The 13,297-nt window shown below is 37.2% G+C and overlaps 1 protein-coding gene across 7 annotated transcripts in view; it reads right to left on the bottom strand.

The window, feature by feature from the left end:
* The window catches only part of CNTN6 (contactin 6), a 140,567-nt gene that overhangs the window by 51,100 nt on the left and 76,170 nt on the right, over positions 1 to 13,297 (bottom strand). For all 7 annotated transcript variants that reach the window (XM_069865607.1, XM_069865612.1, XM_069865611.1 and 4 more), the window contains 3 exons: positions 10,369 to 10,464; positions 2,500 to 2,703; positions 891 to 993 (listed from right to left, as the gene is read on the bottom strand). In XM_069865607.1, coding sequence (XP_069721708.1) covers positions 891 to 993; positions 2,500 to 2,703; positions 10,369 to 10,464 — 403 coding nt within the window. The remainder of the gene's footprint in view (positions 1 to 890; positions 994 to 2,499; positions 2,704 to 10,368; positions 10,465 to 13,297) is intronic.

The following is a 13,297-nucleotide window of genomic DNA, read 5'->3' as shown; positions in this document are numbered from 1 at the left end:
TTTGCTTTATTTTTCTAGTTCTCAGCATAGGTTCTATAGGAACATTTGATTAATTTGTGCTGCCTGGAAGTCAGGCTTTTAACCTCTGGGAAAGCTCTAAACACTTTAAAAGCTTGCAGGCTTAAAACAGATTGTCAAAGCAAACTTAAACTAAATAGAGGTCAACAATCTAAGGTTATTTTAGCTTTTCCAGGGAAATAGATGCTCATTGGAAAGACTAGTTTTTGTAGGCTGGTTACCCTTAGTTAACCATCTGTTCTTTGAATACAGAGCACGCCTTACTGTTTAAATGCACTGCAACTGTAAATGAATACAACAGTGTAAGCAACCTAGGAAAAACATAGGTTACCACAAGACTAACAGACCTGTTTTATCAAGAAAGGTTATTGGTAGGGGCTTCTCAGGAGTCCTGAGAATTGCTTTGGAGAAGGTGATGCTGAAAGCCATGTGAATCTGTTAGATCCATTGTAGACAGTCTAAATGCTCTTGAAACACAGCTGGATTGCCCAAGTTTTGTTCTTAACAGTGTTGCCACAAAGGAAAATATTTCCTGTTTCGATGCAGATCAGATGTGAATGTGCACCTAGACTGTATGTTGCAACCTGAAGTTAGATCTCATCCCAGAGTTAAAACTGCTGTCAAGGAACATAGTCTTTGCTGTGGTTTTCCCTTTCCTCCCCAGCTTCAAGTGGCAACCTAGTGAGCTTCAGTTATGGTATAGTTTTCTTTCTTGTTTCCTTGGAAACACGTTGTGCAGAAACAATCAAACCAAGACAAGACAAATTCACATTCTGAACAAAAATGTTGCTGTGCAAATTAAAAACAACCATTGTTTCTCACTGTAAAACACTGTTAGAACCCCTATTGTAATAAAAATTAAAAAATCTTACTTTCCAAGAGCAAAACATTCCAGTTTAACAGATGAGCCCTTCGCCGCATATGTTGTTTCTGGAAAACGTACTTCAATCTTTGGTTCATACTCCCCCATCACACCTGTTGAACATCAAAACAGCTAGCACTCCAGTTGAGCCTCAGACCTGTCTAGTACAACAGAATTTTGGTGTAAAAGAAAGGATGGCATTGATGTTAGAGCCCCATGTTCCACCCATGGCAATCAACATGTGATGCCTAGGAGCAGGCTTAGCCTATTAGGTGAAATTCAACCTTATGCTGAAAGCTTATGTGAAGTTTGTAAGCTCTATGCATTTGAGAGTTAAAGAGCACGATTTTATACACATTCTTCCTGTACAAGTATATTATAATTGTGTTAAAGTTTTAGACATAATTTAGGGTTTAGACGACTCATTAACAAATGTTAACAAGCAATGCTTATAACATTGGCCACTTCTTAGGATATTGGGTAGATTCTGGATTCAGGAAAGAACTATGGAATTCTCTGTTTCCAAAATATTTGTAAAACACTTAAAACTTCTTTGAAATATGTTAACATCAGCTACAAACTCAAGAAAGGCTGATGTAATTAGATGTAAAAATCACATTAGAAAATCTGGGTGAACATCTGAAAAACCACAGATAATCCATTACCAGGTTAGGGCAGATCCCACACTGAAAATGAACTGATTCTTATTTTAAATTTAACAGGGATCTGGCTAATATTATGCACTGCTGCCTTGGAGGCTGCCTGTTTAGGATCCAAGCCAGAGGCCACCAAAGTCAATGGGAGAAGATAAAGAGAGACTGACAGAATGAGTCTGAGAAAAGGAATAAAGTAGAGTTATGAAAAGGAAAAAATAATCAGAATTATCTTAAGCACTTACACAAACACTTTGTACCACACTGTTAATTTCTGAGCTGTGTTTTGGGTGAACTACTGAATATGCTATAAAGCAGCATAGTCTTGTAGTGGAAGTATTTTTCTACAACGCACAGTTGAATTTTATTTATCCCAGAAACATAACTCTATGCAGACTTTTGTTACTGATTTCTGCCAATGCTTTGCAAACAGTATGAGTATATTGAAGTTTAGGTGAGCAAACCTACAAGGCCAACTTTGTGTAAAGATTTGCCAGGTGTATATTTCTCACCGTGAACATTTAATTAGGAGTGTTGCCAGAAAGGTATTTGTATATGTGCAAGCAAGTTTCTCACCTCAATAACTCACTTTAAAACAGCTTACTAGATCTGATATTTCAGCTATTCCTAGATTATAAATTTAGAAAGCTTTGTCAGATTTAAACCGCAATGTAGGCATCCATAAGAAGAAAAATATTAACATACCGTTTGACATTCTCTTGCTATTTTTCAATTATATTGAGCACTTCTTTCTTTACATATGTTTATCTCGTAGTCCCTGTCCTGACAGTTCAATCTCATGTCAATGCAGCAGAAACTGTCAGATCATGTCCCATCAGCACAACTTTTTACTAGGAGTTTTTTAACTCTGTGAGGATGCATAGCAGTACCAATTGCCAACAACGGGAGAAGGCCCAGTTAGCATTGTGCTGCAAGTTTTTAGCCAGGCTTGCCCAGATAACTTACCATCACTGCGGAGAGTGAGAGGAGTGGGTGGTCCCTGCACTCTTCGCTCTGCTTTAGAGTTAGTTACAACACAGGTGTAATTGCCCACATCTGTTGGCTCTACTTTGGCAATGTACAGATTTCCCGTTTCTTGTGAAACAAAGCGACGACTATCTTCCTGAACGTATAAGGTGTTGTTGTTGAAAATCCATGTGTAGGACAAGCCTAGAAAACACCAGATACATAACATGCATCCTTTCCAGTATAATCTTCTTCCTAGCAGTGCTTAAGTGCAATACTGCTAGTTTAAAGAACAAGTCAAACAAGAGCAAACAACTAGGGATGCACAAATTAGCAAAGGTGAGGTAAGAATTGCTTTAGTTTTAAACTCATTTCGAACCACTTCAGAAGGTCACAAAAGTTTTTGTCCCCTGCTACTTTTCATTTTCCTGCTCAGACTACTTTAAGTAGGAATGGCAGGGATACAACATCATGAGAAAGCTGTTTTAGTTAATAATTTCTATTTATAATACTTTCCTTCTAAACATCCAGAGAGCAAATTGCTCGTTTCTTCACCCTGAATAAAGAAAAAAGAAACTGGTAACATGAAGATTTATCATAAGTTTCTCGTGAAAGGAGAGGTCAGCTGTGCACAAATATTTTGGAGATGATTTAACATATGATCCTATTGTATATTTGGCCCTTCTCCTTATCTTCCATACTTACATCAGCTTCTTGTCTGACTTCCTCACCCTTTTCTATCATCTTTTTTCCATACTTTGTTTCATTATGCATACCTTAAGAATGCATGTCTATAGTCTAGGTGACTTTAAACTAATTTATTTGACTAGCCCACCCTGGAAGGGCACATCTCCATGTGAGTTTACCATCCAAGGACCCTGCTTTTTGGAAGGCCTTTCTGGCCAAGCTGCTTTATTCTGCCGTCAGTACCGAAGTCAGCAAGTTCAGTGCTTGTAACACTCTGCTGCAGCATGAGTACACCCGAGGTGTCCTGCAAACCCCACTCTCTGGCTGCTCTGCATCACTGCTGACATTCAACCGTGGGAGCAGGACTGAAATTCTGTCTTTAATAAGGCATAGTAAATCAGAAGTTTCAAAATCCACCAGTTTAGCTTTCCTTAATTAAATGTATAATTCATAAGCTAACAGCGTTCTGCCAACAGCTTCATTTTCACACATTTTCCCCATCAACATTCCCATTTGAAAAAGATTATTTACGTTTCTTTCCTCTCCTCACTTACAACATGGCTACAGTATGGTAATAAGCCTGCAGACTCCAGTAGTTTTGTGGAGTTTTATATTATCATCTTCTAACATTTTAGGACTCTCATTAGAAATGATGCATCTCCAGGGAGCAATCAATGACACTTTCTATACTTGGCTAAATCCTACAATAGGCTCTGTTTTATTACGGCTTAACGCTAAACTATTTTCTTATGCAGAGTAAACCCAGAAGATGCAACAATTACTAAAACAGTACAATACAACACTTGTGTGTACCTGTACTTGTGCATACACACAAGATAAAAGCACTAAGCTTTTACATCTGCATGCCCATGTAGTTTTAGGTACCTAATTACAACATTTATTTGACAGAAGACGATCTGGTGGAGGGTGGAGTTTTGCACAGGGAGAATTCAGCATACGGCTGTATATAACTGATGTAGCCACGACCCAATGTGACTTCCAGAGACATATTATACACAAGCTATGTTCCTGTCCTAGGTGCAAAGTTTGGTGCTTGTAGTGTGGCTGGACAAACAGATCCAAGTGACTAGTGTGGGCAACACTGTGGGGTTATTTTTGGTTTGTTTTTCTTTTTTTCTTTTGATTTCCCTCATCTGCAAATCAGGGACTGTAAAGAAAATGCTGAAGGCTTGCAGGGTACATACTGTAATCTATGTTCAATGAGAATTAAACAGTATGTTTTAAATTTAAATTTCTGTGGAAGAAATACCTTACATCTGAAATCTCAGATTTCACAAGAACACCTGAGGACATAAAGGAATAGAGGTTTTTCTATATCATTTGAAGTAGTCCAATTTTCTTATTGGTCTTCTCACTGTAGTTAATGCGTGATGTTTTAGAAGAATAAACACAGGCTAAAACTACCGATTGTGGCATAAGGGAGAGAAGCAGCTGGGGAAGGCAGCCCTTGCAGGCTCAGTTCACTGATCATAGGGTTCCACCATGTGCGGTCAGAAGAAAATTGGGCTGATTTTGAGTGAGCCCTTGCTCAGTGGTGCTTTAGATATGGACCAAACAAGCAGAATTTTGTTCCAGATTGATATTTTTGTTTTTTTTTCCACAAATCTTTGAAGGAAATTGCTTACAGGAAAAGTTGAGCTTGTTCCAAAGACAGAGAGCGAGAAAACATGATTTACCCCTAGGTCAGAAAAATATTCTATTAGCTTTAAGGAGCTTTATACCCAATATGAACCCATCATATATCTGGACCTACAAATATTGACAATATAAAACTCAGGGCACTAGGCACATTTCAGAATTTAGTTCACAAAAGCTAATAATAAAATATTATTCATATAATTTTTATGCTCGCTTTTTTAATTTAACACCTATGTGTCAAGGTGTTTTCCAAGAGAAGCTTCAAAAACATTAATCACTTTCAGATAATTAATTTTTTAAAATCTGTCTAGCTATGGCATAAATATCACAGTATAGCTCCTTTTCACAGGTACAGCTGATTGGTCTCGGTTCAAATTAACATATTTGAGTGTTAAACACTGGTAAATGATAGTTGCTCTCTAAAGACACTGATCCCAACATTGTTATCGAGTCTGTGAGAAGACAGCTCGGAGAGCATAGAACTACCTTTACTTCAAAAGGATCACAAGTCAGAAGAGGGATAATTACAGCACTGTAGACTTCATTATGCACATGCCAGTTTTATTAGTGCTGCACTCCTAAGGAATTTGGGCTTTTTTTTTTTTTTTAAATCTAAAGCAGGTGTCTATGTGGTATCGGTCTCCTTTTTTATCCAAGAGGGTCCCCAAAGCAGGCCAACTCCACCTCAACTTCCAGCCAAGGGATGCTTCACAGGCAAGTCCTGAGCTTAGCCAAGCAGGGGGACAGCACTGCCTGGGCTTCTCAGCAGTGAACGCTTTCTTCCAGACACAGCTGGGAAAGAGGAGCAGCTGATAATTACTCCTGATATACTAGACTAGGGAATATAACATTTCAGTGCTTTCCTCAACCCAAGCAAATTCAAATCAATATTGCTTGTTCTGCAGGAGAACAGCTACAGGCTGGTCTCAGGGAAGAGATTCTCCCCCCCGTCAGAGCTGCTAGGAAAAGATTAAAGATTCATAGAAGCATTGAGAAATAGAAGCAGAGAAAAAGGGGCTGTAAAGCTATGACTAAGGCACTTTGCTTTATAAGCGGAGATATGCTTCAAACCTTCAGTTTAAGATTATGCATTTTATCAAGTAGATTGTTCAATATAAAATGCAAAAACAACCTGAAGCAGAAGTTAAAGACCCTTTTACATAAGGCAGCATCGTTCATCTCATCCAGTCCTCTCCACATACAGTTTCTTATTGCCTGCTTCCACAAACATCTTCTTCTCCACTCTTTGCTAGCTAAGAATCTGGCATATTGTCCCACTAAGCAGCTTCACAGAGCTCCTACTTCCTTATGAGTGGTCTGGGGTTTGTTTGTTTGTTTGTTTAAATATAGCCTTCATACAGTAATGTCAGCATGGAGAAAAGCCTACACACTCAGCATCCCAGCTTCCAGCCCTAGCAGCTCTTACGCACAAGTAAATGCAAATGCATAAGTTATCCTGCTGCTCCTAACAAGATTAGCAACTTCCTTAAAGCTCTGTAGGGAACCAGCTTGAAGGAAACAGGCCTTATATCAGACTTCACTTCTAAGAAAATAAAGGAATAACAATCCACCCCACAGTCTTGTGTCAAGTGTAACCATTTAGGCACCAGCTTCTTAATCATAGTCAGGTCAAGCTTATATATAACTGCAGAAACTAAAGGATCTTCAGACACACTTCCCCCTCCCTACATGCCTTTCTTTACTTCCTAGCTCTACATAAAACACTATTTTTAATAACAAAATAACACTATATGCTGCTTACACCGGGAAAAAAAACCAGCTGACCTAAAGAACTTAAGATAGAGAAGAGACACTTCCCAGAGAAAGAAATAGAACTAACCTTCCCACACCTGCGCTCCAGAGCCTCACTAACAAGCAAGAGGCAATTCACAAAGCTGAACTCTATCAGGTGTGTTAATGAGCCTCATAAATAACAACAGCTGAGGCTGGAGTGCTGCCTTTGCCTAAATAGCAAGGAGGAGAAAAGGAAGGTTTCTTTCTGCTTGGGTCAGGTAAGGTTGGGAACTTTGGTGATTTGGTTTGGTTTTGTTTTTTTTTTTCCTTGTTGTTTTGTTTGTTTAATTACAGGCTGGGGGGACAGTTCATTAACTATAGTAAATTTTTAATGTTTTGCTTGGCCTGAAATATAAATTCCAGCTTTAAAAACTAGGTCTTTCTTTCTTGTGTTTGTTTTTTGTGTAAAAGTGCTGATGTTTACCCATGGTTACATAGAGTAGGTTCTTTTCTGGTGTTAAAGGTTTTAGTAAAACTTCAACAGTAGCTGCAAGGTTTCTGTTCTTTTGGAACTAGTTAAGTTTTAAAACTGATGTGAAAGTTGTTGGAGAAGTCAGAGGTTTTTTCTTGTTTCTTATCACTTAACTACTTAATGTATTTTCTGCTGTTGGGGTAGAACTATTTCTCTTCTATAAACAAAAATGTTATTGGCACAATCTCATTTAAGAATTATATGTGCAAAAGGCAGTAGCACAGCTGTTCTTATTGACAATATCTGAAAACTAAATATTGTTAAAATGTGAATGTTTTAAGTATTTTGAATGTGGAAATGTGTTTACAGCACAACCATTTGAATGATATTTGTAGTACTTGCTTTCCTGTGAACCTAATGGAAAGTTTTTAACTTGAGATCCTTTGTGGTATAGGGGTAGATACACTTGACAATATGTTGGTCTCTGTGAGAAGCAGAGCTGAAATATTTCTCTAGACACCATAGATGGTAGAAATTTTTCTTAAGTTCTCATTCTATCTATGTATTCCAATTTCTCAAAGTTATATGGGAAGACACTTCAATTAATAAAACCTCCTTGCATTCTTAGGTTCTTGCCCTTCTGTTACTTCTTTTGTTGCAGGAAGGAGATATAACCCTCCTAGGTTAGTAGGAAAGTAGAATGGACTATCTAAATCTTTTTATTATAAAATAGCATCTAATAATTGTAGTTGTTTCAAATAACTGCTACACAGAACTCTTTTCCTTTAAGTTAAAAGAAAACAAGGCCAGGAACCACTAGAACCATGCCTCTCTTCCCAATGTAATGTGTGGCTACGGCCAGAGCTGTGTTAATCTGCTCTGGCTCCCTTATGTGTCTTCAATAACACTTGTAACTTCTTTCCAAGTGCATAGTTAATGTTTTCTCCCTGAAATTCAGTCTCCATGTAAATGTTCATACTATCAAAAGGTCTGCATTGATTATAGGCTATATCTAGTAAGTTGGATGGGAAATTCTAAGAGTAATTTTTCTTGGTGTGTAGGATATCTTATACAGCTTGCATTGTCTTACTCATCTTAACATTATAGGAAAGGCAACTCTTTCCTGCTGGCATGGTATATCTTCCAAATTCCCTCATATCTAACTAATTCCTCTTATATTTAGAATACTGTATGTGATAATTGGAAGCTGTATGCAAGGCTAGTAATCCTTTCTCCTGTATATATTGTGAGTCAGAGGCAAGGGTTTCAATTTAAGAACTAAAAATGCAATCCTTTTCAATAAATATAACTTCCTAAGCATCTTGAGATAGTATATAACTTACCATAGTTAATACCATGTAGGTCATCCCCATGGCATATAATTTTTGGTCACGAATAGTGTTTATGGATGACAAAAGAACTCAGTTTCTGTTATCTAGAGACTTATTATCTCAGATAAGGTATTTTCCAGCCCTATTGGTCAGCAGCACACATCTTTAGGTTAAGAAACAGTGTGTCAAAGGCTTTATTCATTGATACCATTTTGTCAGTTCAATTAATCTGGGGTGAATTCACTTGTTAACTATTTATGTGTTTTGAATGTTTTCTTCTACTCATTCCTATTTGTCAAATCCGAATTTTACCTTACAGCAAGAGGAAAATACATAGCTTACTGACTCAAGGATGGATGTGTTGTCTTTCTGTCTGTCCCACTGATACATTTCAGGAACTCTTTCAAGCCTTTTCTGCCCTTAAGGACCAGATTTCACTTCATCTCCTTGAATATATACTACTTTCATATGTCTGTAAACACTAAGTGAACTGACATTTCCTCTCTGTTCAAGACTTGCGGGCTTTAAATTGATTGATGGGTTTCTCTACATCTGATATACAGCATCCCCTGTATATATCACTATTCACCTTCTCATGGGAATTTGTGCTATAACTCTGTTTCTTTAAGAAAAATTGAGGAAACATTGCTGAGAGCAGGAATTTGGCACTAACACAAGTACAACCATAGCTCCTGTGGATGTGTGGTCACTCCTGCTGAAAGCAGGACATGAGTCATCTAAAAAATGCTGATTTTCAGTCCAGAACAAGACAATTTGGTAACTATGCTATTCATATTTCCCCTTATTAATACATTTGCTTTTCCAAAGTAAAACTTCCAATCATCTTCTGCTATGTGTTAGGAAACTACGGTTCTTACTCCAGACTTCAGAAGATCTGAAAGCAGTTTTGATCTGGATTCTAACACCTCTGGAGGAAGTTTGTGAGTGTATAGAGCCCAAAACTTGCTAGAAACTATGCTGGGGAGGGGGTGGTAAGTCTCAAAAGACAGCTCAAGAGTTTCTCAATTCTACTAGGTATGAAAAGTGTCAAGGGAAAATGACACCCGTGTACGTACTTGTTCAAGCCTTTGTATTGCTCTGTACATCCTAATACTGGAAGGGGTAATACATCCACAAAGAGGAGGAAGGAAAACTATGCCTCACACTTAGGAGGATCTTAGATGAAAGTCTGAAACACAGAGTTAAATGTATTACTGGTTCGTTTCATGTCACTTGGACTTTACCTTGTATGGAAAAGAAGACCTCAAAAAGAGTCTTACAGTTAAGAAGCAGCAGCAGGCAATGACAACAGATATAAAGCATCCCCAGATTAATTCCCAGGAAAAATCCTTTTCATTCTTTACCTGAAGCATTGGAATTTTTCAAGCAACCTGCTTTAATGAGAATTCCTTTGATCCAGGAGTTCACCTCTTCAGAAGTCCCTTCCAATCTAATTTTTTCTGATACTTGCGATTATCAGGAAAGGTGAGTATTGGGCATTTGAAAATATATGCCTATTTTTGTGACAAATCTAATGTGTAAAATGCAGTTTTCAAATTATGACTTTGATGTAGCAAGCACCAAAAGGCAAAATAATCATTCCGCTGACAACTGAAGTGTTTTTAATGTAGAAAAAATTGCTGCTGTTTGCCCTTCTGCAGCTCCCTATGTGTGAAGGAGCTGAGATAACCAATTGTGTCAGGAGACAGTCTTTTTAGAACTTTATGCTTTCTTTGCTGTGTATCACCCAATGAGTGATGACATTCTAGTCCCCCAAGTAACTATAGAATAATAAAAAAGGGCCCCTTAGGAAATGCGGACTTCTGTGTCCTTTAAGGAAATGGAATAAAAATTTATTATAGACTCATACGCTTCATGCACAAATTAAGACCAGTGCTAATCAGGCAGGGTACTGCATAGACCACTTCTCCTGAGTTATAGTTGTTGATGTTCAGGTTGTACAAAATGTAGAGCTACTCATCATACCTCCAAAATGCGGTGGAGGACCACAGAGCAGAACCACTCCTTGTCCTTCTCTGACTGACACTGTGTTTCTTGTTTTCATTTCAAAATTTTCGAGATCTTGAGAGAGAATGAGAAAACATGACCCAGTTATTTTCTGTCGGTTTTACTCCAAACTGTACCCCAAGCTCCGCAATGCTTGTATAACTCAAGAACACATTCACATATTCAATAGCATAATACAATCTCTATGAGAATTGCCACATGGTATGGAAAAATCTTATCTAACCTAGTATCTAGTCCTTTGGCAGTCATGAAATACCTATTCATAAAGCACTTATATCCTAACCCCATGAGTTTGCATTCATGATTCCAAATTGCAAAGCTAGTGTAATTATTCCATGACATTTTTAGCATCATTCTTTTTGGAACTTATGAGACTTTTTATCTATATAAGTAGGAAAAGGTGCTATTTTGCATTGTTTCCCTTTTTTATAGAAATAGAAAGCAGGTGTGCTCCTCTATATATACAAGTGATAATTAAACATCATCAGGACTCCCACAGAGTGTGTGTTTAAATGATGACAAAGTTATATTCTTAATGAGTCTACTCTGTCCTAAAGCTGGCTGCAGTAAGTGGACAGGCTTTAATTGACTGGAACAAAATTTAAGACTAGTTTTAAAAGGGGGAAAGAAAGAGAATGCTTTCAGTAGGAAATCATCTGAAGGTTTTCAGAAATCTCCTTTTTAAATATGTCTATGCTTATTGCCCATATGTGGCTATTAATTTTTTTTACTGAATAATAATGTACTTGATCTTAACTGCCTTCTCACATTTCACTAAGATGTTGAAATATCAGTCTTATTCTTTTTTTAATAATTCAATTATTAAACATTACATGAGATGTACTTTAAACTGATTATTTACTTTTTGATCCAGATCTCATTCTATTGAGAAGACTTACTGCTTTTGCCAGTGTGCTTTGGGAGATGATTGCTTGAAATACCTTTGAAATGTGTTTAATACATAATAACAAAAAATTAATAAAAAATATCAGCTTCTGCTTAAAACTGTTTATACCATAGTGTCATATACTGCTTGCTTTAAGCTTACTTAATTTACCTTGCTACAGAATCTTGCTTCAAATAATTGTTTCAGGGCTCAATAGACAGAAACAGTTCTTGTTGGTCAAAGCAATAACGATTACTATCTGTACAGGCTCAGCTATTTATGTCAATATATCAATTTTCTCCCCCTTAGTTGAACTTTACACAGTTAATTTTTCTTTTCCTCCTCTTCATCTCCTGTATATTGGTATCCTATGAAGACATTGTCTACTCAGAGGTGACTGAATTGAATTAGTTAGCTGTAGCACCTCCTTGCACTGTCATAGCCACAATAGATGGTACCTGTCAATATGCTGCAAAAGCCTTTTAAACTCTGATGTTCTTTTAATTGCCTGCTGGCTAGATCTCTGCCTTGCAGTCTGGTTAGTCCAGGGGGACAAAAGAAAGACAAGAAAGGCCAAAAAGAAAGTTTGTTTGTTTAGTTTTATTCCATCGTGTGATGCTTACTGGAGAGGAAAACAGTGGATGGGTGTAATATGACTAACCAGAGATTGAATTCATAAAGATGAGCTTTACGGGTCAAATCTCTGAATGTGGGGATTTATTTATTTACCTTTTCTGAAAACTCAGTCTAAGAAAATTAATCAGCTTTCTATTTTTTCTTTTTTTTTTTTCTTTTTTTTTTTCTTTTTCTGGTTAAGACCTTTCTGTAAAGGAAAAGGCCAGCACAATATATTTCTGTGGGAAAACTGTCCTTTAGGCCAGTTCTCTAGACATCACAGGGGGATTTGCTTGTGTTGGCTTCTCTGAGGCTTTGTGGCCCAGGAGAAGGGAGGTGGAGTGGAGGAGAAAGGCCCTAGAATTTTCCTGCTTAGTATGTCAAATTAAAAAAAAAATAAAATTGAAAGGTACAAAACATTCAGATCTCTTATGATTCACCCTGAAAGAGCAAAAGAAAGTGAAATGAGTAAAAATAACTCATTAGGGGAGCCAATCTTACTTCTATTGTCATGTTTATTGGACCCTCTTTCAAGCAGGCACCACCTCCTTCTGAAATATTATGAGATCTCATTCAGATGGGATTCAGAAACAAGTTATGAAATTGTCTTTTTGTTAGCCAGGATGATAAATGGAGGAATGAGGTGGGCCACCAGGAATAATGTTTCTTCTTACTGAATGCAATATTTTTGCCCAAAAGTGTTTTTGCATACTTTTTTTCCCTGGGGATGGGAGGGAATTGTGCATATTTTCAGCAATCGCTTGCAACCTAAAATGTGTTAAATTATATATATAAACCAACCCTGAAGATGAATATAAATGTAGATATTCTCCTTTGTTATTCAGAAGATATGGCCACTTCTCAAAACCACCCATCTTTGCCCTGAGTAAATATTTACAGCAACCAAATATTGTTCTCCAAGTTACTGCTACCTAGCACAGCTTTATAAGATAACATGACATAATCTGATAGAACGTAATGTTGCTTGTCAAAAAGTGTATCAAATAAGATTGCTAAGATCAGGTGTTAGGAACACATTTAGATTGCTAATATGCACTTAGGAATGGTATGACTATTTAACAGATGGCATATTTGCGAACTTCAGTGATTCTGCAGAGACCTATAAATAAATTATCACCTAGTTCCTACACAATTCCTTCCGTTCTTTGTCTGTATTTATTTCACTTCATGAACAAAGAGTTTCCTCACACTGCATTGCTCTCTCAGCTGTGAGTTTTATCAAAAAACAGCTTTTTTCCAGTACTGTGTATGTTGGCAGATTACTACTGGTATAGCACAGTTAATCAGTTGGATGTGATAATGAGGTCATGTTGGCTAAGCAAAACGCTCAGGTGAAGTGATTCTTCACAGTGAAGAGTGGTAATA

The sequence above is a fragment of the Phaenicophaeus curvirostris genome, chromosome 11, assembly GCF_032191515.1.
Source record: "Phaenicophaeus curvirostris isolate KB17595 chromosome 11, BPBGC_Pcur_1.0, whole genome shotgun sequence".
NCBI classification, from domain to species: domain Eukaryota; kingdom Metazoa; phylum Chordata; class Aves; order Cuculiformes; family Cuculidae; genus Phaenicophaeus; species Phaenicophaeus curvirostris.
The sequence above is the reverse complement of the archived record's forward strand: the minus strand, read 5'-3'. Positions and strand labels throughout refer to the sequence as shown.